A 25,449-nucleotide genomic window follows, 5' to 3' on the forward strand; every position below is an offset into this window, starting at 1 on the left:
GTTCTATTTGGATCTTGGGTGCTGTCTGTGCACATTTTGTTTTCCCCAGGTGCTCTGTGTTCTTCCTACATTCCAAGAACATGGTAGAATAACTGGCTATTGTAACTTATTTCTTAAGTGGCAAAAAAGTCAAAAGGGGATGGGCATCAGAGAAAATAATTAGAAAGGCTTCAGGGAAATAAGGAGAGGGGCGGGGGATAGGACTAATGGGGTTGCTGGACCTAATGGACTGATTTGGCTTCTTTCTGTGTTATGATAAGTAATATTCCTGTCTTGAGCAATTGTTGACTTTTGGGCAGGAAACAAACAGCTCAAATGTATGTGAACCCTGTCCTTCAGGCTACCAGTTAGGTCTGTAAACAGTTACTGGGAATCCCCTGGACAACCCCAGCTTTTTTATAGGTCCTGATGGTGACATTATCCAATAGAACCACCCTTGGGAGCTGGGAGGAGAGTGGTAGAGGTAGGACTTGACTCTTCCTTGTGGGCAGTTTCACCTTTTGGCTTGTTTGCTGGGTTTTTCAATGACACCACCTGCCCACCACCACCACCACCCCCCCCACCCCCACCCCCAAGTCATCCAACAGTGCTACAATTATCTGTTCCTGAGCAAAAATCAACTTTATAAAGAAATTAAGGTAGAGACAACAAATTTTTCAATGGCCACAACTTGAAACAAACCATTACACATAATATAGCTATACAACCTCAAAATAGGGGGTTGACCATTCAATTTCTTCATCCATAGAGCAGGGAATCTTTGGAATTCAATATGCCCAATGACTGCAGAGACCCTATTGCTGATCATACTCAAGAAACTGATATATGGATTTTTTTGTTAGAGATCGAGGGATGTTGTGCAAGAGCAGGAAAGTGATGCTGAGGTAAAGGATCGGCCATAATAGCATGAAGGGCTGACTGACTGCCTCTTTGTTTTCATGGGTTATGCTGGCAAAGCACTGGTGGCAACAGAATATATTTTATTTAAAAATACATCTGATTCTGTTGTGGAAATCCCATTATATTGGCTTTTGGTGTTTAATATATTAGCTTAGAAATTCAGCCTCATGGATTCTTGTTTATCAGCACAGTGTGCCTGAAAATCACTTGGTTACAATGTTGAGCATGATGGCCCTACAGAAATCTGGATATTTCAAACCTTTTGTCTCTCACATCAGTCAGAACCTTATTTCCCATGTTAGTTTTTCACAGGCTAGGTCATGTTTATCTGAGGAGACCCTGTTGTTGAGTATGCCTGAAGCATGGAAGCAGTGTTGCCAATGTTTCAGTTTTGCTGCAGGTGCTAATTGTTATCAAAGTTTATTGGGAGCTCGTGCAATGCTGCTCCACTTCATGTTTCTAAAACTGAAGATATTGGAAACAGTGCTCATTCAGCTTTTGTCCAGAACACCTTTTACTTTGTTTTGTTCACCTGATTTGCAGTCTAGTTCAATTTACATTTCCAAATTGTGATGTTGCATGAATCTCTCTGGAAATTAATTGTCTTTACATTTGAAGCGTTCTGTTCTGTTTAGCTGGGGGAGTTCTGGTTTTAGGAACCTGTAACTGGTAGCACACACTGTGTAATACAAAATTATCCTTGTGGCTGACCAGATGGTGCAACTAAAATGGATCACAGAACATTGTGTTTGGAAACTTTCTGCCCCAGTAATCAAATGTATTCAAGCTTTTGCTGAAGTAACGCTCTTTTGAGGGTTATGTTCTAATGTTTTTGCTGCAATGGTGCTGCGTTGACTTTTAGTCCGCCAATAAAACTTCCACTTTTTTTAAATTGAATTTTGACAATGCCAGATGGACTGATGAACCTTCTGCGTGAGATGGGCAAAGGATATTTGGCGCTTTGTTCTTACAGCTGCAAGGAAGCTATTAGTATCCTGAGTCAGTTGCCTTCACATCACTACAACACTGGTTGGGTACTATGTCAAATAGGAAGAGCACACTTTGAGCTGGCTGAATATATGCAGGTAAGTGTCTGTCTGAATTAATGAAAGCGTGTTTAAAAATTGTCCTTGGGGGAAATCGGGATGAGCTTGCTTATTGATGGAAAATGAATGATGGCTGATAAAGCACAAAGTTACCTGCCCAAAGACCAAAAGGGAATTTTCCAGAATTAACAGGAAATATCAGGTTTTGAAACATTTAAGGTAGGAATAGTTCTAAAGAAGGAACTTGTGGGAAACAGTCTCAACAAAAGATTATTTAAGCTAAGCCACTGTGAATAAAGAAACCACCATCAACCAAGCCATTCGAAAGACTGAGCAACTTCCTGTTTAGTTCTGTAGATGGACATACTATATTTAGTCAAATGGCTATTTTCTATTAAATTAGATGGGGAAGGAGATTTTACAAGAACTTTACTCTTGGTTGCCACTTCTCCATTGTCCTCCTCCTTCCTGCCCCCACCTCATTTTCCCTCCCCACTCACTTTCAACAAACCTGTATTTTCTATCCTCTTTCATCCTCTTCTCCACCCACTCACATAAATTTGTTAAACATTGTTCACCACAGAACAATCAGTAATGACACCATGCAATACTGAATGAGTTGTTCAATCAAGCAACAGGTGAGGTTTTCATGGAACATTTTGAAAGAAAAGGAAGAACTCCTGCGATGTCCAGCTGAGATGGCCCTTAAGAAGCCATTAAGAGGTCAATTATCTACTTGGATGTTTGTGAGACCTATATTCTGATATATTCTGCTGAGTGAGTGAGTGACACAGAAACGCTTTGAACTATGTGAAAACCCTTCCCCCACCCCTCCTCTCACTCTATCAGTTAGAATGCTGCACCATAAAATGGCGATTAACTCTTGCCACAACATGACAGGCACCACATTTTCCTGACTTCTCAGTTTCAGCCTTGGCCCAAGCCTGGGTGAAAGGGCTGAATTTCAGAGGCAAGGACTGCTTTTTCAAGGCAGCTTCTGACTGAGGCCTGAAGGAGCCCTTGTGCAAATGGGCATCGAGGAGGAAACTCCACTATCAACAAGGATAATTGTAATAGTTGTTGGTCAGTCACCTTTGCTACAACTCATCACAGGAGTTCTTTATGGAAGTGTTCTAAGGCGAGCAGCTTCTTCATTACCTTCACTGCATCATAGCTTAAGTCGAGATTCTATAATGTTTTAAAAGGTGCATGGGATGATGTACCTGGTTTGTACACTGTCCACAAAATATACTGTAGTTACTCGCCAAGCTCAATGTAACAGAGTTCCAAGATTTGGAATATAGCACAATTAGGGAGGTCAACTGGTGTGTGGCAACTGAACCACATACAATCCTCTCCAAATCATCCTGCCTTCGAAATGTTGTTGCTGTTCCTTCAAAGGTAATTAGTCAATTTCCTGGAAATCCCTGCCTAGAAAGACAGCAATTCTTCAAGAAAGCAGCGTTCCAACTATGCTTCAACAAAAACCACTAAATAAATAACACAAAAGTGGAAAATACCACATTGTCAAACAGGAATTTAAGCTACATAATTGTTGGATTAATTAATTACTTCTCGTGCTGAAGTGTAAGAATATCAACCAGTACAAGATGATGCACAATATTTCAAAAGCAAAAGCCTGCATGCAACTTCTATGAGCTTCTGTGTATTATGGGTGTTTGTCTGAACAGATTTCTTCCCATCTTTCCACTATTGATGTGGAAACAGTCTTCTGTGCAAGGCAGTGGAGAAACTTGGCAGAATATGTAGTATTTCAAGCTGCAGATCACAGATGAAAGCAGTCCTTGGTTTTGGTGTGCAGTTGTGATTTTTATTCAATCTCAATCCTGTTTAATAGCTGAATATCTTATTGAGTTCGTGGAGGTAACAATAATTTGTCCTGTCTCTATTTAACATTCCTAAGGTAAATAATTTCCTTTTTCTACCATGCCACTCCCCTTTTCCCCCAAACAAGTTCAATGTGTTGAAGAACATGGAGTTCAGAATATCATGCTCGAGCAACCCAACCATATCCCACAGCTTGATTTTTTTTAACAAATGCAAATTGATGCTCCCATAAAAGTGAAGTATGATTTGAATAACGTTCAAAAGCAATGGTGTCATTTCATTGTTGCAGTTACATTTAACAGCCATTGAAAGTCCAGTCTTATTGGCTAGCCAGCAGGAGCTGCTGACTGGTCAAGCAGATGCTGAAGATAGCTCCTCCTGAGCCACACTTCCCCAGCCCTTGTCACATCTGAAATCTTGGACCTCTGACTACTGACTGTCCACACACTTCATTTGATTAGAGCTATTCTTTGCCTTGCTGGTGTCATTCTGTATCAAAAACTTTTCTCGTTCTAGGCAGAGAGGATATTTTCAGAAGTGAGGCGTATTGAAAGCTATCGAGTGGAGGGTATGGAGATTTATTCCACCACATTGTGGCACCTGCAGAAGGATGTCTCACTCTCTCTTCTTTCCAAGGATCTCACAGAGATGGATAAAAATACACCAGAGGTGAGTTATTTTACAATTTCTTCATGGCTATTCATAGCTTTTTTTGGAGGTTCTTTTCAGCATTAACCAGGTGGGAAAATTTGATGGGTGAAAAGTATCATCAGAGCATAAGAAATGGTAGTGGATATATGTCTCAAGCCTGCAAGATCATAGAATAAGATCATTGCTGATCTCCATCTAAAATCCACATCCCTGTCTGATCCCAACATAGCCATATCCTCCTTGAATACTTTGTGGTGAAGAATTCCAAAGATTGTTTCTTCTGCACTTTTTCCACATTGGCTAACCCCCTTAACCTGAAGCTGTACTCCCCAGTTCGAGTAGCTGGAGCAAAGTGTCTCTCAACATCTGCCCTGTAATCTCAATCAGAATTTTATTTTGTTTCAATGGGATGTCCTCATTTAAACCAAGGGACAGGCCTATCCTACCTAATGCTCCTCATGGGCAACTCCCCCATCTCAAGAATCTACACCACCACATCCAAGGCAATTATATCCTTGAGCATGGAGATCAAAACTGCACATAACACTCCAGGTGCACTCCCATCAAAGCCCTGTCTCCTGCGACAAAGGCTGGCATTGCCACTTACCTTCCTAATTATTTCTTTTTGTTTACTTTTTGAATCTTATGAAGCAGGACTCCAGGATCCTTCCATATAATAATATTTAAGAGATTCTTGCTAGAATGAATAAGTTTACTTTCTCATTTATACCTCAATTTCCATTGTTTTGCCTGCTTTCTACAGGTTTTCAACTTTTCGTTTGTAATTCAGTACTTTAGCTTCCACCTTCTCTAACCAGCCAATTTGTTTCTCAAAAAAAACCTGGATTTATCAAACTCCATTCCCCTTTCATAAAACCATTTGAGTCTCTGCCTTTATTCCCAATAATATGTCCAGGCAGTGAACTGGATGAATAATATGTCGGCACGATGGCATAGTGCTTTACAGTGCCAGCGAATCAGTTCAAATCCGGCCACTGTGTGTAAGGAGTTTGTACGTTCTCCCCGTGTCTGTGTGGGTTTCCTCCGGGTGCTCCAGTTTCCTCCCACGTTCCTAAGACGTACGGGTTAGGAAGTTGTGGGCATGTTATGTTGGCGCCGGAAGCGTGGCGACACTTGCGGGCTGCCCCCCAAAATCACTACGCAAAAGATGTATTTCACTGTGTTTTGAAGTACATGTGACTAATAAAGATCTTATCTTAACTGAGGGCACAGACAGATAAGTGATTGCAGAAACCTGATTTGAAGAAGAGTAGGAATGGCAGCTGAACTTTCCATGTTGCAGAATTTTCAGGACGGTTAAATAGGAGGCATAGCGTTATAGGTAAAGAATGTGGTGTAAGTTGATTATGTATTGGCAAGGTCAACAAATTGGGACATATGGGTTGAATTAAAGGGCCAAAAAGTAGTGTGGTTGATGGATGCGTATTGTAGGCTTCTTAGTGGGAAACTAAAAAGCAAATGTGTAGACAAAAAATCCAGAGATGTGCAAGTGAAGATACAGCAGTGAGAGATGGGGTTTCTGCTATCCTGATGTCAACTGGGACAGTTAAAGAGTTAAGTAAGAGTGGAATTTTTGCAATGCATTGAAGAAAACGCCAGCATTTCAATATGAAACAAGCCATTAAAGAGAGTGTAGTTTTAGGGAATGAACTTGTGTGTGTTAAAGAAAACAATGGAAGTGTGAGAAGGCATTGGAGGCAGCAATAATGATTTGTTATTTATGGACAAAAAATAAGCAGCACGGGTGGACTGCAAGCAGCTGCTTGAAGATAAATTAGTGTTGGGGCAGTGCGAGGCATTCAAGGGTAAACTGGTGAGAACTTGAAGAGAGTGTACCTATTAAAGAGAAGGGAAACGCTTAGTTCTAACTCTTCCTACCCTAAAGATATCAGAACGTGCAGGAAGCTTTTATGACTGATCTGGAGAGGTCAATATTGCAGAAAGTTCAGAGGAGTATACCAGAAGGCAAAGGGGTACATGAGGAAATTATTGGCCATCAAGATCAATTATTTTGCTCAACTTTGGAGAGGGCTATGAACCAAAAGGTGGGAAGTAATATTAACCTCTAGTCTATTTCTAGCTGTCATGGACAGAATGGCTGAATAATGCCATATGTTCCTCTGATTCCTAAAAACAGGCTGTCCCTGGGTTACATGAGGATTCCCTTCCTGAGAACTGTCCGTAAGCCAACGGCTTTTTACTGTACATCAGAAATGAACAATTTCATTGAGGATCAATTAACATGAACATTTATTTAGCGTCTTCTCCTGTGTGGTTAGAATTGTACAGAATCAGAATGTCCCACATCTAGTGGCTAGTTTAGATGCCCTTAAAGTATCAACGGATGTTACATTGTTTGAAGTATTTTACAAGTGTCAAGAAGTGAGTGCCTTGTCAGTTTCCAAAGCAAGTTTCATAAGTAGCCTCCTGCTCTGAGCTGGCAGCTGGTGCACATGTAAATGGTTTTTGTTTGAAGACTGGTTGTCTTTTGAATTAACTAGCTGCTATACCTATTCCATAACTCCTGAAGATAGTTGAATTTTTGTAAATAACTTTCCTATCTTAAAAAAAATTTATGGGAGAATTTGCATAAAGTCAGATTTCTGCAAGTTGGGCCTTCTGTAGCCCAGGGAACCCCTGTACACTGTTAGTTTCCGCAGTAACATGGCTCAACATTAGATCAACCAGAATTTCATGTGGTTTTCCAGGTGTGGTCTAACCAAGGTTTGATACAGGCATGGCATACCTTTTCTCATGTGCAATTCTATCCCTCAAGAATCAACCCCATTGCTTAGTTTGCTTTCTAACGTGGCACAGTTTTAGTGTTTGGTGCACATGTGCTCCATGATTCCTTTGTTCTCCCCACCTGGGCTTGCATTCCAAGTAATAAGTGACTCCTTCTCAAAATGGACAACTTAATATTCTGTGAACTTTACCTAATTATTTTCTAAATTTGTTGCAATCCCTAGAATCAACTATTTCCCCCCACCCCTAAAATTTGGCAATGTTTGCAAATTTAGGCATTTTGTTTTAATCCCAGAGTCGAACTTGTTCAGGTAAAATGTTATCCCAGCACTGAGCCTTGTGGAATCCCACTTATCCATCTTCCACTGCGAATAGCTGATTTTTACTCCCACTCTCTGCTGCATTCAGGGCAGAAAGTAAACAGTTATTCTGCTACTTTTCCTTTGACTCTGCATTCTCTTTACTCTTTTATGTGGAACCTTCATCAAAGCCCTTCTGGATATCTTTTGTATACAGGAGTAAATGCTATTCTAGTCTTCTTGGTCTTAGCAATTCAATCTTGTCTTTTTTTTTCCTTCCTCTTAATCTATGTCATAAAATTGTCGCATTGTTTTGATGCACGAGGAGGCCATGCAGCCCATCATTGTTTTATAAAGGGTTAAGTGCGACTTCCCTGCCTCTCCACGCCTCTGTTGATTAAGCCCAGAACTGTGTATACCTTATTAATTACTTTCTCAATCTGACCTGTCACCTTTACCAACAGTTGGTCCAAAGCCATCTATGTCCTGGTGATTCAAGTGCTCATCCATATACTTTTAAATGTTGTGATAGTGTCTGTCTCCACCCACTTCTCAGACAGTGGGTTTCAAATTGTAACCGCTCTGAGTGAAATTCTTCCTCGGATCCTGTCTAAACTCCTTGTTCTTCACCTTAAACCTTTGCTATGGGGAGAAGTTTCTCACTATTTGCCCTGTCTTTGCCCACTCTTCCAGGAGCACAATGGCTCTGAACTCACTATTTTCACTTTTAAAAGGCTCCCACTTGTTGGATGTAGATCTTCCTGCAAATATCTGCATCCAGTCTACTTTTGCCAGGTTTCTGAAGCCCATTAAGAACCCTGATACTTGGGCTATATCGTCTGTCCTTATTCTTTCTGCCAACATGTATCCCTTCATGTTTATCAGCAGTAAATTTCAAATGCCACTTGTCTACTCATTCTGTCAATCTAGCTATGTTGTCTTGCTGTTTATTACTATCCTCCTCACTTTCCCACACATCCTAGTTTTGTGTGGTCTGCAAACTTGGAAATTTTATCCTGCGCCCTCAAATCAAAATGACTTGTATGTCGAAAATGGTAGCATCCCTGGCAGTGGTGGCCGGCCCCTCAATTTGCACAACTTCAGCTTTCTGCCATTTAAGGCCGTTTCTTACACTTGCTCTGTTAACCCTTTAATTCCATGGACGTTAGTTTTACGTAGAAGATTTCCTGGTTTTTAGAACTCCCAATCCTCTGCTTACTATTCTCTTGTCATTAATATAAGCCTTTTTTAATTAGCCTGATTACACTTCTCAATATCTTCAGATAGCCACCCATAATGTTCTCTCGTGAAGATCTTATTTCAAAATAGAATATATTTCTATAGAAATGTTTGGACTACATCTAGGGCTTCAATGTTTTAGGAAAGAGAGGGAGGTAAAAGAGGTAGATAGTTACAGATGAGAACAAGTATGGACCTTGCAGGAGAGTATTAAGTTTGAGCAGGGCAAATTACGAGAGTATTAGGCAGGAACTAGGGAGAGTTAATTGGCACATGTTTTTGGGCAAGTCCACATCTGATGTGGAGGGTGTTTAAAGACCGACTGCACAGAATACAGGACAGGTATGTTCCAGTGAGAAGGCTGGCAAGGTAGGGGAACGTTGGATGTTGAGAGAGGCGGTGAATACAGTTAAGAAGGAAAAGGAAGCATATGAGGTTTAGGAAGCTAAGATAAAACAGTCCTTGAGGATTATATAAAAGCTTGAAAAGAATTCAAGAAGGGAATTGGGAGAGCCAGGAGAGGCCATGAAATATTCTTGGCAAGAGAATCCCAAGGCATTCTGTATGTGCATCTAGACCAAGAGGATAAATGGGGAGAGAGTAGGACCAGTCAAAGGCAAAGGAGGAAATGTATGCTTGGAGGCAAAGGATGTCGGTGTAGTCCTAAATGACTACTTTGTCGGTATTTACCAAAGAAAAGGAGGACAGTGAGATCGGTGTTGGGAGTCCTAATATGCTAGGTCATTTTGAGATAGATAGAGGTAGTATGGGTCTTTTAAAGAACATTAAGGTAGATGTCCCCAGAGCCTGATTGGATATGTACCAGGTTATTGAGTGAGCCAAGTGATGAGATTACTGCGGCCTCTTCGTGTCCTCTCTAGCCACAGGCAAGGTCCCAGAGAACTGGCAAGTAGCCAATGTTCTTCCATTGTTCAAAAAGCGAAATGGAGATAATCCTGGAAACTACAGACCGGTGAGTCTTGCATCAGTTGTAGGGAAACTATTAGAGAGGATTCTTAAGGATAGGATTTGTGAGCATTTGGAAAAACATGGCCTAATTAGGGATAGTCAGCATTGTTTTGTACAAGGCAAGTCGTGTCTTACTAACTTAATTGAGCTTTTCAAAGAAGTGACACGGGTGATTGATGTGAATGTTATCTACATGGATTTTGGTAAGGCATTTGAACAGGTCCCTCATGGGAGGCTCCTCCAGAAGATTGAGATGCATGGGATCCATGGTGATTTGGCCATTTGGATTCAGAATTGGCTTGCCCATATAGAAGACAGAGTAGTGATCCATGGGATTATTCTGGATGGAGGTCTGTGACTAGTGGTGTTCTGCAGGGATCTGTACTGGGACCACTGCTGTGTGTGTGTATTAAAAATGTGGATGGGTGGGTCAGTAAGTTTGCAGATGATACAAAGGTTAGTGGCGTTGTGGACAGTGTAAAAGACTGCCAAAAGGTATAGTTGGATATAGGTCAGTTGCAGATATGGATGGAGAAATGGCAGATGGAGTTTAATCTGGCCAAATGTGAGGTGTTGCATTTTGGGAGATCAAATGTAAAGGAATAGTACAATGTTAATGGCAAGACCCTTAACAGTGATACAGAGGGATCTTGGGGTCCATGGCTCCCTGAAAGTGGCTGCACAAGTTGATTGCATGGTAAAGAAGGCATATGGCATGCTTGCCTTTATTTGTTGAGGCACTGAGTTTAAGAGTTGGGAAGTTGTGTGGCAGCTTTATAAAACTCTGGTTAGGTCAAATCTGGAGTATTGTATTCCATTCTGGTCACCCATTATAGGAAGGATGTGGAGGCTTTGGAGAGGGTGCAGAAGTTTACCAAGATGCTGCCTGGATTAGAGGGTGTGTGCTATTAGAGGTTGGACAAACTTGGGTTGTTTTCTCTGGAGCAGCGGAGGCTGATGGGAGACCTGATTAGAATTTTATAAGATTATGAGAGGCATGGATACAGACAGCCACTATCTTTCTCCCAGGGTTGAAATGTCTAATACTGGAAGGCATGCACTTAAGGTGAGAGGGGGTAAGTTCAAAGGAAATGTGTGGGGCAAGAATTTTACAGTGGTGGGAGTCTGGAATGTGCTGCCAGGGATGATAGTGGAGGCAAATATGACAAGTATTTAGGTGGTACATGAATATGTAGGAAATGGAGGGATATGGGCGCTGTGTAAGCAGGAGGGATTAGTTTAGTCAGGCACCTAATTACTGGTTTAATTAGTTTGGCACAAGGTCGTGGGCCGCAGGGCCTATTTCTGTGCTGAACTGTTCCATGTTCTAACATCCTAAGGCATACTTGCCCATTTTTCTTTTGAGTGAAGTTTTAATCTAATTTCTCTTAGCAGTTTGTACATCTCGTAATTGGCTTTCAGTTCAAGTCAGAATATGTAGCCTTGTGCATTATGTTAAGGAATTGGTTATTGGAATTGGTCACTTGTACTGAGGTACAGTGAAAAATTTGTCTTGCATACAGATCAATTGTGCATTGAGGTAGTACATGGGAAAACAATACAGAGTGCAGAGTAGAGTGTCACAGCTGCAGAGAGTGCAGTGTAGGTAGACAATAAGGTGCATGGTCATAACGAGGTAGGTTGTGAGGTCAGAGTCCATCTTATTGTACTAACGAACCATTCAATAGTCTTGTAACAGCAGGATAGAAACTGTCCTTGAGCCTGGTGGTACGTGCCCTCAGGCTCCTGTATCTTCTGCTTGATGGGAGAGGGGAGAAGAGAAGAATGTGTAGGGTGGGTGGGGTCTCCAAGTATGCTGGCTGCTTCACCAAAGCAGCAAGAAGTATAGACAGAGTCCATGGAGGGGAGGCTGGTTTCCATGATGTGCAGAGCAGTGTCCACAACTCTCTGCAGTTTCTTGCGGTCACGGACAGAGCAGTTGCCGTACCAAACCATGGTGCATCCAGATAGGATGCTTTCTATGATGCATTGATGGTCAAAGGAAACATGCCAAATTTCTGTAGCTTCCTGGGGAAGTAGAGGTGCTGATGAGCTTTCTCGGCCATGGTGTCTTTGTGGTTGGACCAAGACAGGGCATTGGTGATGTTCACTCCTAGGAACTTGAAGCTCTCAACCTTCTCGACCTCAGCACAGTTGATGTAGACAGGTGCATGTGTACCACCCCCCCCTTCCTGAAGTCAATAACCAGCTCTTTTGTTTTGCTGACATTAAGGGAAGGTGTTGTGACAACAGCCTATCTCACTAAGCTCTCTATCTCCTTCCTGTACTCCAACTCATTGTTATTTGAGACATGGCCCACTATGGTGGTGGTGCACTTCTGAGGAAGAATCAAAATGGAAGCCATGTGCATTGTAAGACTAAAAATGCATCAGACCGGAGAAATTGGGGTTATTTCCATTACAGCAACAGCAATTGGGAAGGATGTAAATACAAACTTTTAAAAATAGTAAATTGCAACTAGGGAATGAATTGAAATGGTAAAAGAATTTTAGGTGTTTTTTTTTGTTATCCTGATGCTCATTGGAACATGTTCATTGAACTAAAGAAAGCAAAATTCATCAACTTTTTAAGGAAAGAATTTGATTTCCATTTTGTTTAAATAAGTAAGGGCCCTTGTCAGGGCACTTGTTCCTTAGTCATTCAAGTGTCACACTTGGTCCCTGTTTTCCTTTGCTTTGGCGTTGAAAAAGTTTATTTTGAAAAGCTTTCCATATTCTTAGAATTTCCACAATCTTGATTGCTCTCTGTCGTGTCTCCTTTCTAGTTCCTTTCTCCTCTGTCCATATCCTTATAATTATGTGCTGATTTTTTTCTGCAGAGTTGCTGTTCCTTTTGTCTCATTGTAAGCCTGTTTCCATGATGATCATAAATGAAACCTTTCCACTATATCTGGATTTGGGGAAATGTCCATCCCTCTCCACTTCCCGTCCGAGCTTTCTAAGGGTTTGGATCAAATCAAAGCTGTATATTTTGTTCCAGTTTGTAGATCTGCTAAGTTATTCTAGATCAATGCAATTGTCAGATAACATTTGGTCCCTCAATGCTACCCTTATTTGACTTCCTGATCTGTTCCCTGATATTTGCTCTGTTCCTTTCTCCCCTGATTAAAGTTTGTTTGTAATCTCCATGTCAGTTTGCATTCCTTTACCTTTTCAAACCTTGCAAATTTCATCCCGTTCACATCTGCGGTCTGATCTGCTTTCATTAACATCGATCTGCAGATTTTTTTTTTCTCTTCCATTGCACTGGACCTTCCTCTGTCTCTGCTTCCATTGTTTTTCTTTTTTAAAAAAAACCTATTGGCCAGCTTTGCTTAGACTTAACCACTGCACCCTTTGTACGTGGACAGTGATCAGAGCAGCTCAAATGAAGTGCATCGCTGTTGCAATGCCAGCTCTGAAGCTGATACAGGAAATATGCTTGAAGGATATAATCTTGCGTTAGGCTGTGTGCAAAAGGTGTTCTTGAGTGTATAATATGTTTACACTAGACATTGAAATGAAGATGAATTGAACAGTTCCAGATGCTGAGTAACTTGCATTTTAATATAAGATCATAATTGCTGTAAACCTTGGTATCTTTGTGTTGTTTGCTGGTTATGTGTCCTTAACATAGTTTATGCCTATGGAATTGATACTGCCAGTGTTGCTGTGTTGAATTCTTTCCTCCTCCTAACAGGCTTGGTGTGCAGCCGGGAACTGCTTCAGCTTGCAGCGAGAGCATGATATAGCAATCAAGTTCTTCCAGAGAGCCATTCAAGTAGATCCAAACTTTGCTTACGCATACACTCTACTTGGTCACGAGTTTGTATTAACAGAAGAGTTGGACAAAGCACTGGCCTGTTTCCGAAATGCAATTCGTGTAAATTCCCAGCACTATAATGCCTGGTAAGCACAGGTTATTAATGTCTGGAAGTAACTTCTCATGGGCTCTGTGAGGTAAGAGTTTTAGTAGCCCCATGGTGTGTTTCAGCCTGTGGGTAATGCTGCTGTATGTACTAAAGGAAGCACAAGTTTTCCTGCCTTGGGTATGACATTTTTTTCTTCTGACTGAGACTAAGGTAACCTGTGTGGCATGTTTAATAATACTTAAGTTTTGCTTAAAACAATAATAAATTGTACAGAAATTTTTTTAAGAAATATTTTCTTACATTGAAACTCGTATCTTTTGGTTTATCAACTCAAAAAATATTAATTTGTCAAGATTTAGCTTTAAGGAAGGACTGCTTATTTAGATTTTTGATTAATTAAAAGTACAACTTTCCAACCAGAGTTCTAACCCTCATGGTATTGCAATGAATATACTTGACGTTTAGTTTGGAGAACTGTAAATTGTTTTGTTCTGCTACTTTTGGCAATTTTATTTTGCACCTCCTGCCACATTTTGTCCTGTTAAAGCATGTTCCTACATTTTTTTCCAAAATTCTTCCACGTGATGTGTGTTATATTTACACAGTTCTTTGGAACAATGGGATATGGTTATCGTGCACATTCTGTGTCTTAATTTTTTTGTTCTAACTTTCCATTCAAGATTGCTTTGTTTGCACACGTATAAAATAGTCCATTATTGCTTTCTGGTATTGAATTTTGGGTCATCTGAATCGTACTGCAGTCTGCAATTCCTGAAAGCTTCTCTTCAATAATTTGTGCTGCTTTTAGATACTTGTTTTTACTTGTGGAATCCTTGACGTGTGGGCCAATATTCAATCAGTTCCTATGTATAGGGCACAATGTGTTTTGAGTAGAAGCAGAGAATACAGCTACTAGTAACAGGTTAACACACTTCTGGTACAACTCGCCTCTTCCAAAGACAGAAGAAACTGCATTGTGAAGCACATTGGAAAGGATTGGTTGCTGTCATGGGAGATCTGGATTGCCTGGAGAGCAAGTAGTTTCTACTGTTGTGCCTAGCTTTTAATATTTGCTGAACTGCATGATTGAATGTACTTAACCCTTGGAGACACAAGACTGAAGATGCCAGCCCAGATGGAGGGTCTCAACCTGAAATGTCGACTGTCCATTTCTCTCCATAGGTGCTGCCTGACCCACTGAGTTCCCCCAATGCCTTTGTGTGATACTTAACCCTTGGACTACTTTATTTGGAGAACCTCTGTAAACCAGTGTAATGGGAGCTCTTTTTTAAAAAAAAACACACTTTTTCACCCTCAATGTAATCTGCTTTAAATTTACACAGCTAGAAGAGGGAGTAAGAAAACAAAATGCCCTTATCTTGATCTCTTGCTGTCTCATCTTCCAACCTGCTGCTTTCTCTTAATTGTCAGAAATTAAAAATTACATTGAATAAGGACAAAATTAATTTCTTGATCACGCGTGACACAATAGAAAAGCAATAATGTTATTGATTAGTTGAATGAAAGACCAAATGCCAAGGCCACTTGGGTGTAACATGGGTTCCTGGGAGGGGTAATTGCTGATGCCTTGTGGTATTTCCAAAGTGGCCGATATGTGATTCCAAATCCACAGCAACAGTAGTTGATTCTTTACTGCCTTCTGAAGTGGTTTAACATGGTTGAATCAAACCATTACTGGTCCTTGAGTTGAGGTTCTAAATTGGAGAAAGGCCAATTTTGTGGAAATGAGCAGGGATCTAGGAAAAGTGGATTGGGATAAGTTGTTTATTGGCAAAGATGTGTTCAGTAAGTGGAAGGCCTTCAAAGGCGAAATTTTGAGAGTGCAGAGTTTGCATGTTCCTGCTAGGATTAAAGGCAAAGTTAACAAGCACAGGGAACCTTGGTTTTCAAGGGATATTGGTGCTCTGGTTAAGAAAAAGAGAGAGGTGTATAGCAGGTATAGGCAACAAGGAACAAATGAGGTACTTGAAGAGTATAGAAAATGTAAGGAAATCAGGAAGGCAAAAAGAAGACATGAGGTTGCTTTGGCAGATAATGTGAAGGTAGAAACCCTTTGGGTTTACAAGTCTATTAAGAGTAAAAGGATAGTAAGGGACAAAATTGGTCCCCTAGAAGATCAGTGTGTCGTCTATGTGTGGAGCCTCAAGAGATGGGGGAGATCTTTAAACAGTTTTATTTTGCATCAGTATTTACTCAGGAAATTGGCATAGTGGATATGGAAGGAAGGGAAACGAGCAGTAGTGTCACGGAGCATATAGAGATTAAAGAGGAGGAGATGCTTCCTGCTTTACAGCGAATAAAGGTAGATAAATCCCCCGGGCCTGACAAGGTATTTCCTCGGACCTTGAGAGAGACTGGTGTAGAAATTGCAGGGGCCCTGGCAGATATATTTAAAATGTCCTTAGCCATGGGTGTGGTGCCGGAGGACTGGAGGTTAGTTCATGTTGTTCTGTTGTTTAAAAAAGGCTCTAAAAGTAAACCAGGTAATTACAGGCCAGTGAGCCTGACATCAGTAGTAGGTAAATTATTGGAAGGTGTTCTGAGATCAGATATACAAATATTTGGACAGCCAAGGGCTGGTTAAGGATAGTCAGCATGGCCTTGCGCGTAGTAGATCGTGTTTAACGAATCTTGTCGAGTTTTTCGAGGAGGTTACCAAGAAAGTAGATCAAGGAAAGGCTGTGGATGTTCTCTCCATGGACTTTAGTAAGGGCTTTGACAAGGTCCCACGTGGGAGGTTAGTTCAGAAGGTTCAATCACTAGATATCCATGGAAAGTTTGTAAACTGGATTCGAAATTGGCTGTGTGGGAGAAGACAGAGTGGTAGTGGATGATTGTTTCTCAGATTGGAGGCCTGTGACTAGTGGTGTGCCTCAGGGATCTGTGCTGCGGCCATTGTTGTTTGTTGTCTCTATCGATGATGTTGTCTACATCGATATAGATGATGATGTGGTAAATTGGATTAGTAAGTTTGCGGATGACACTAAGATTGGAGGTGTAGTAGACAGTGAGGAAGGCTTTCAAAGCTTGCAGTAGGATCTATCTGGACCAACTGGAAGAATGGGCCATAAAATGGCAGATGGAATTTAATGCAGACAAGTGTGAGGTGTTGCATTTTGGAAGGACAAATCAAGGGAGGACATACACAGTAAATGGTAGGGCACTGAGGAGTGCGGAGGAAGAAAGGGATCTTGGAGTTCAGATACATAATTCCCTGAAAGTGGCGTCGCAGGTAGACAGGGTTGTAAAAAAGGCTTTTGGCATCCTGGCATTTATAAATCAAGGTATTGAGTATAGGAGTTGGAATGTTTTGGTGAGGTTGTATAAGTCATTGGTGAGACCAAATTTAGAATATTGTATGCAGTTCTGGTCACCGAACTACAGGAAGGATGTCAGCAAGATTGAAAGAGTGCAGAGGAGATTTACTAGAATGTTGCCGGGTCTTCAGGAGTTGAGTTACAGGGAAAGACTGAGCATGTTAGGACTTTATTCCTTGGAGCGGAGAAGAATGAGGGGAGATTTGATAGAAGTTTACAAAATGATGAGGGGTATAGACAGAGTAAATGCGAGTAGGCTCTTTCCACCTAGATTAGGAGAGATAAGTACGAGAGGACATGGCTTTAGGGTGAAAGGGGAAAGGTTTAGGGGGAACTTCTTCACTCAGCGTGGTGGGAGTGTGGAACGAGCTGCCATCTGATGTAGTAAATGGGGGCTCACTCTTAACTTAAGAATAAATTGGATAGATACATGGGCGGGAGAGGTCTGGAAGGTAATGGACTGGGTGCAGGTAAATGGGACTAGCGGAATACTGTTTCGGCACAGACTAGAAGGGCCGAATGGCCTGTTTTCTGTGCTGCAGTGTTCTGTGGTTCTATTACACTTACATAATGTAACAGTTGTAGAGAAAATGGCTGCCACATTTCCTACTTTGTAACAGTGACTGTATTTCAAGCATACAGTATTTTTGGGATATTGCTGCTATGAATGGCACATAAGATGTAAATATTAACAATCTTCATAAAATTGAGGGGGAAGTATAAATAAGTAAGCATTGACACATGTACCATTTATCTTAAAAAAAATAATTGGTCATAGGAGTTTCACATTAAAGTGGAAGATGTTAGGTTTTGGCTGACTGGAACAGCAACGGTTGTATTATGAATGGAAGAAAAGGGAAAGGAGCTGGAGGTGGTGGAGGGTGAGGTATGAGTCATTTTGCAGGAAATTAGAATGCCGTCACAATAAAGCCAAAGGAATAACACGAAGACTTAAAGTAGTAATGCAATGAAAGATGAAGAATTTTTTTGGAATGTTGGAATATGCTATGACTGAAGGATCATTCATTTTTAACAATTCTTAAATGTGCATTCTCCAGGGCATATGTAATATCTGTTGAGTGTCCAGCTGTTCTGTGTTTGTTTTTCTGATCACTCCCTTCCAGTTGTAGAAACCTGAATTTCTGATTTCCTGCCCTAGTGTCTGATTGACTACCTGCATTTAGCAGCCTCAAAGATGTTCACAGCTAGCGAATTACTGTTTTAAAAGTATCTAGGACAGGTGTCTGAAATTGGAAGAGCTGTCCCGTAGACCGGTCAAGCAACAACTTAACACATTCATCTGGATAGTATGCCAGGTTTCTCCATTAGCCCCTGGCTGCATTTAGTCCTGCAGGATGAGACCCATCAGAGGGGCACAGTGGGTGGGAGAAGCCTTTGACTTCCATGCATTTTGAAGTCATTATCAGGTCAGACAGCACAAGGAGCTGTCCTCCTGATTACCACCCACCATCCTCCCTCATCTGATGAATCAATGCTGCTTCATATTGGATAACCCATGGAAGAAGCACTGAAAGTAATAAGGGCACAGAATCTACTCTGGGTAGGAGCCTGTCACCCAGAATGGCTTTGTGCCTTTTACTGACGGAGCTGGCTGAGTCCTGAAGGGCACAGAGGCCAGATTTGGCTTGTAGCAGGTAGTGAGTGAGCCAACACAAGCGATGAGCCTACTTGGCCTCTTCCTTGTGGAAGATGTAATTAGCCTTATTAGACACCCACCCACCCCCCCCCACCCCCAACAAGATGCATTACCTCATAATTATCAGAATTAAGTTCCATCTGCCCACCTTGCCAGTTGAGCAATATCATTCTGTGATCTGAGACTGCCCTCCTCACTATCAATAACACCACCAATCTTGGTGTCATCTACAAATTTGCTAATCGTATCTCCTACATTTGTATCCAAATCATTTAACGTATAAAGATCCGAGCACCAATCCCTGTGGTACACCACTAGTCAGGCTTGTCATCACAAAAGCAACTGTTCATCTTCAGCCTCTGGCTTGGTAGCAGGAGACAATTTTGGATCCAATTTTCCAACATGCCTTTGATCCCATTGGCTCTAGCCACATGGGACCTTTTCGCTGGTCCGGCAGAAGTGCATGTAGACTCCATCAATCACACTGCCCTCGTCAATATTTCATTACATCAAAAAAAAACTCTCTCAAATTTGACAGAGAGAATTTCCCAGCAACGGAGATGTGCTAACTATCTATGATCACCCCTTTCCTTTCTAGACCAGTCCCTCAGAATTTTTTTTTTGTCTAATAACCTCCCTACAGCTGATGCTAAACTCACTGGCTTGGCTTATCCCTGCTGCCCTTGAACAAAGGTGCCACATTGGTGCATGGCAGGTCATGTCTAACCAATCTTACTGAGTTTTTCAAGGAGGTTACCAGGGAGGTTGATCAAGGGAAGGCGGAAGACATTGCTTACATGGACTGCAGCAAAGCCTTTGACAAAGTCCCGCATGGGACGCTGCTTCAGAAAGTGAAGTCATTTGGCATTCAGGATGAAGTAGTCAATTGGATTAAACGTTGGCTTAACGGGAGAAGCCAGGGTGGTGGTAGTAGATTGCCCCTCTGATTGGAGAACTGTGACTAGTGGTGTGCCACAGGGTTCAGTGCTGGGCCAGTTGTTGTTTATCATCTATATTAATGCTTTGGATGATAATGTGGTAAACTGAATCGGCAAATTTGCAGATGACACCAAGATTGGGGCCGTGGTGGACAGCGAGGAAGGCTATCAAAACTTGCAAAGTGACTTGGACCAGCTTGGAAAATGGGCTGAAAAGTGGCAGATGGCATTTAATGTGGACAAGTGTGAGGTTGCACTTTGGGAGGAAAAACGAGTGTAAGACTTAGAGTGAATGGTAAGGCACTGAGGTGTGCGAAAAGGACCTGGGAATACAGATCCATAATTCCTGGAAAATGGCATCACAGTTCTGAAAAGAGCTTTTGGCACAATGGCCTTCATAAATCAGGTCATTGAGTACAGGAGTTGGGATAGTATGTTGAAGTTCTACAAGATGTTGGTGAGGGTGAAATTGAGAGTATTGTGTGCTGTTCTGGTCACCTACCTACAGGAAAGATGTATCAATAAGCTTGAAAGAGTGCAGAGAGAGTTTACGCAGATGTTGCCGGGACTTGAGTTATAGTGAAAGGTTAAATAGGTTAGGACTTTTTTCCTTGGAGTACAGGAGAATGAGGGGCGATCTTATAGAGGTATACAGAATTGAGGGGTATAGATGGGGTGAATGCTGGTGTTTTCCCCTCTGGTTAGGTGAGACTAGAACTAGAGGTCATAGGTTTAGGGTGAAAGGTGAAATATACAAGGGGAATCTGAGGGGGAGCTTCACTCAGTGGTGCGAGTGTAGAACGAGCTGCCAGCGGAAGTGGTGGATGCAGGTTCAATTGCAACATTTAAGCGAATTTTGGATAGGAGAGGTAAGGAGCGCTATGGTCTGGGTGCAGGTAGATGGGACTAGGCACAAAACCAGGCTGCATGAACTAGATGGGCTGAAGGGCCTGTTTCTGTGCTATACGATCCTTATGACTCTCTTTGCTGTTCTCCAGCCTTGCTTGTGGCCAGTGAAGATGTAAAAATCCATGTCAGGGTCCAGCAACCATTAGCAGCCTGGGATATACATCAAGTCAGGCCCTGGGAATTTATCCATCATTATGCCTGCTGGGTATGAGCAGCAGCAAAAGTGTACACAGCCACAATTTGTAACCTTGTGGCCCATTATGTCCCTAGTTCAGTGAGGAATGCAACAGGGCCTGGCAGGAGCAGTCTGTGTGCCTAAAGATGAGATGCCAATCTGGTTAAGCTGCAACATAGGAAACAATAGACAGAGTAAAGAAATGTCACAATGGATCAGACCAATGACTGAATGTAGACTAATTAGGGCTATAAATAGGTCCCCAAAGGGGAGGGAGAGCAGCCAGAGGTCATGGTGCATGTTGGTACCAATGACATAGGTAGAAAGAGGATGAGGTCCTGCACAGTGAAGAGGGAGTTGAGACAGAACCTAAAAAGCAGGACCTCAAGGGTAGTAGTCTCTGGATTACTCCCAGTGCCACATGTTAGTGAGGCTAGAAATAGAAATGTATCTCAAATGAGTCGGGGTGACCTGCACAAGGGAGATGGGTTGCACCTGAACTGGAGGGGGACCAATATCCTGGCTGGGAGATTTGCTAGTGCTACTCAGAAGGCTTTAGAGTGGCAGGGGGATGGGGCCCTGACCAGTGGAGTGGCTGATGAGAAATCAAGGGATAAAACTGTAGCCAAGGAGAGCAAATTTAGTCATCAGGATAGACAGGAGCACCGTAAAGGGAGAGGGAAGGCCATTGGTTTAAACTGCATTTATTTCAATGCAAGGGGCTTGCCAAGTAAGGCGGATGAACTCTGGGTGGGGATTAGGATATCATCTTCATAACAGAAACATGGCTGAGTGAAGGGCAGGACTGGCAGCTCAGTTTTCCAGGATACAGATGCTGCAGGTGTGACAGAGGTTCAGGGAAGAGAGGAGGGGGAGTTACCTTCTTGATGAAAGAGGACTTAGTGGTTCTTGGAGAGGATATTCTTGGGTGTTCATCCAGTGAGACCATATTGGTAGAACTTAGAAACAAGAAGGGGATGGTCACTCTGGGACTATTATTGGCACCGCCCCCCCCCCCCGGCCAAGTAGTTGGTGGGAAATGGAGGAGCAGATATGTAGAGATTGCAGCTAGTTGTAAACAATTGGGTAGTATTAGTGGGAGATTTTAACCTCCCCATTATTGACTGGGCCAACCATAGTGTGAAAGGCTTGGATGGAGTGGAATTTGTGAAATGTGTCCAAGAAAGCTTCCTTGATCAATATATACTAGGGAGGGAACAACACTAGGCCTCCTGGGGAATGAGGTAGAGCAAGTGGCAGAAGGAACCGCTATACTACCGTGCCGCTATTACAGCATCAGCGATCGGGGTTCAATTCCGGCCGCTGTCTGTAAGGAGTTTGTACATTCTCCCTGTGTCTGCGTGGATTTCCCCCGGGTGCTCAGTTTCCTCCACGTTCCAAAGATGTACGGGTAGGTTAATTTTTTTAAAATTTTATTTACAGGATGGTAACAGGCCCTTCCGGCCCAACGAGTCCACGCCGCCCATTTTAAACCCAAATTAACCTATCAGTACGTCTTTGCAATGTGGGAGGAAACCCACACAGACATGGGAGAATGTACAAACTCCTTACAGACAGCGGGAATCGAGCTCCGATCGCTGGCGCTTGACGTGGGCGGTACAGACTTGTTGGGCTGGAAGGGCCTGTTACTGTGCTGAAAATTTTTTTTTTGAGAAGTGTCTGTTGGTGAACACTTTGGGTCCAGAGACCATAGTTCTCTTAGCTTGAAAATGGTTATGGAGGAGGATACAACCATTTCACAGGTGAAGGTCCTGAACAGGCATGGAGCAAATTTTGGAGCCATCAGGCAGAATCTTGCAGAGGTTGACTGGGTGAGATTGTTAGCAGGGAAAGGAGTGTCTGCCAAGTGGGAGGATTTTAAAAGAGTAATGTCAAGAGTTCGGGGTCTGCGTGTTCCTTTTAGGGTGAAGGGCAAAGTTGGCAGGTTTCAGAAACCTTGGTTGAAGAGAGATATTGAGGCTCTGGTTAGGAAAAAGGCCACAAGATGTAGGAGCAGAATTAGGCCATTTGGCCCATTGAGTCTGCTCTGCCATTTTATCATGACTGATTTATTTTTTTCCTTTTTTAACCCTCGAGGGAGGCATACACTGCATAAGCAATTGGGAACTCGTGAATCTCTTGACTACAAGTTAGGAGAAGTTAGGAGGGCAAAAAGAGGATCTGAAAGGGATCTGGCAGGCAAAGAGAGACAAAATCGGGCCTGCCCCCAGCACATTCTCAGGAATGCAAAAAGACACATTTCACTGTGTTTTGCTGTACATGTGACTAATAAGTAAAAAAAAAAACCTTTAAAAGAAAAATCCCAAAAGATTCTATAGGTATATTAAGAGTAAAAGGGTGGCTTTGGAGAGAATAGGTCCCCTTAAAGATCAGCATGGCTGTCTCTGTGTGGAACCAAAGGAAATGGGAGAAATTTTTAATGAATATTTCTCTTCAGTTTTTACTGTAGAGAGAACAATGGAAGCTAAGGAAATGGGGGAAATGAGTGGTGACATCTTGGACCACAAATGAATTCGCAGTGAGGAGGTCTTGGAGGCCTTGAAGTGTATTAAGGTGGATAAAACCCCATGGCCTGACCTGATGCATTCTTGGACCTTGTGGGAAGCTAGAGAAGAAATTGCAGAGGCCCTTGCTGAGATTTTTGATTCATCTCTGGCCACAGATGAGGTTCTGGAGGACTGGAGGGTAGCTAATGTGGTACCATTGTTTCAAAACAACAGGGTAGCTAAACAAGCCAGGAAACTACAGGCTGATGAGTCTGCCATTGTGGTGGGTAAATTGCTGGAGGGGATTCTGAGGTACAAGATTTACCAACATTTGGAGAAACGGGGTCTGATTCGGGATGGTCAGCATGGCTTTGTGCAAGGGAAGTCGTGTCTGACAAACCTCTTGGAGTTCTTTGAGGAGGTAACCAAGGGGGTAGATGAGGGTCGGGTAGTGAATGTTGTATATGTGGACTTTGGCAAGGCCTTTGAAGTCCCTTATGACAGGCTAGTCTGGAAGATTATATCACGTGGGACACAGAATGCTGGAGGAACTCAGCAGGTCAGGCAGCATCTATGGAGGGAAATGAATAGTCAACATTTCGGGCTGCGACCCTTCATCAGGACTGGAAAGAAAGAGGGAAGAAACCAGCTTTTTGTGTGTGTTGCTCCAGATTTCCAGCATCTGCAGTCTCTCGTGTCTAGATTGCATGGGATTGGGGGGGGGGGGGGGGGGCGTGGGGGGGTTGGTAGCTGATTGGATTCATATTTGTCTCAGTGGTAGGAAGCAGAGGGTGATGGCTGAGAGTTGTTTCTTGGACTAGAGGCCTATGTCTAGTGTTGTGCCATCGGGGTCAGTGCTGGGACCTTTGTAATTTATGTAAAACAATCTGGATGTAAATGTACAAGACATGGTTAGTAAATTTGCAGTTGATACCTAAAATAGGTGGTGTTGTAGACAGTGGAGAAGCTTATGGAAAATTACAAGGGGATCTTGATCAGCTAGGTATGTGGGCTGAGGATTGGCAAATGGCTTTCAATCCAGATAAATGTGAGGTATTACATTTTGGGAGATCAAACCAGGGTAGGACTTGTATAGTGAATGGTAGGGCCCTAGGTAGTGTTATTAGAACAGAGGGACCGAGGAGTGCAAGTTCCTAGTTCGTTGAAAGCAGCATCACAGGTAGATGGGGTGGTAAAGAAAGTGTAAGGCAGTGTTAGTTCTTCTTTACCCTTCAACAGTCAGGGCATTTAAGTATAGGTTGTATAAGTCATTAGTGAGGCTGCACTTGTAGTACTGTGTACAGTTTTGGTTGCCCTACTGCAGAAAAGACATGGTTAAACTGAAAAGATTCACCAGGATGTTTCCTGGACTTGGCCTGAGTTACAAGGAGAGGTTACATCGACTAGGACTTAATTCTCTCGAGTGTAGGAGATTGAGGAGTGACCTGATAGAGGTGTACAAGATCATGAGGGGCATAGGGTGAAAGCACATTATCTTTTTCCCAAGGAGGTGGGTGCTAAAAGCAAGAGGCATACGTTTAAGATCAGAGCTGAGAGATTTAAAAGGGACATCACGGCAGCCTCTTCATGCAAAGGGTGGTGCATATTTGGAATGAGCTGCCAGAAATGGTGGTTGAGGAGGGCATATTAGCAACATTTAAAAGCCATCTAGGTAAGTACATGCATAGGAGGGGTTTTGAGGGCTATGGGTCAAAGGCAGACAGATGGGACTAGCTCACTGGGCAGCACAGTCGGCATGGAGTAGTTGGGCCAAAGAGCCTGTTTCCATGCTGTGTGACTATGACTTTAAATAGCTTCATTTAGATCTGTTCTGCTTTCTTGAACAGTATAACCCTGGACAATTTTCTATCTTGGGTTCTTCCTGAGATCCCCACCATTCCAGAAGCTGGTTTTCAAACAACTTAATTCCTTCCACATGATCCATGGGATATCCTACCAAGAAAGTGGAATGCATCTATTCAGGCTATTTGCTGCTCTCATCAGTCTACTTTTGGCAGAAGAAATGAAAGGTGTTATCGGTAGTGCTGTCTGGTGGCACTTGCTCTCCAATGAGCTGCGCACTCAATTCCAGTTTGGATTTTGCGCGGACCACTTGGCTCTGGACCTCATCACAGCCTTTGTCCAAACATGGACCAAAAAGCTGAATCCCAGAAGTGTGGTGAGAGAGTCTTCCCTTGACGTCAAGGCAGCACTTGTCCAAGTCAATGGGCATCAAGGGGATAGCAGGCCAACTGTCAAAATTGGATCTCTCTCAAAGGAACATGGTGTAGTTATTAGAGGTCAATCGTCACAGTCTCAGGCATCATTTGCAGGAG

At 42.5% G+C, this 25,449-nt stretch overlaps 1 protein-coding gene across 2 annotated transcripts in view; it reads left to right on the forward strand.

Moving 5' to 3' along the window:
* The window catches only part of cdc27 (cell division cycle 27), a 92,680-nt gene that overhangs the window by 48,659 nt on the left and 18,572 nt on the right, over window positions 1–25,449 (forward strand). For both annotated transcript variants that reach the window (XM_052038503.1, XM_052038504.1), the window contains exons 12-14: window positions 1,813–1,985; window positions 4,311–4,463; window positions 13,418–13,626. In XM_052038503.1, the coding sequence (XP_051894463.1) occupies window positions 1,813–1,985; window positions 4,311–4,463; window positions 13,418–13,626 (535 nt within the window). The remainder of the gene's footprint in view (window positions 1–1,812; window positions 1,986–4,310; window positions 4,464–13,417; window positions 13,627–25,449) is intronic.

This window comes from Pristis pectinata, chromosome 25 (genome assembly GCF_009764475.1).
Source record: "Pristis pectinata isolate sPriPec2 chromosome 25, sPriPec2.1.pri, whole genome shotgun sequence".
In the NCBI taxonomy this organism is placed as follows: Eukaryota; Metazoa; Chordata; class Chondrichthyes; order Rhinopristiformes; family Pristidae; genus Pristis; species Pristis pectinata.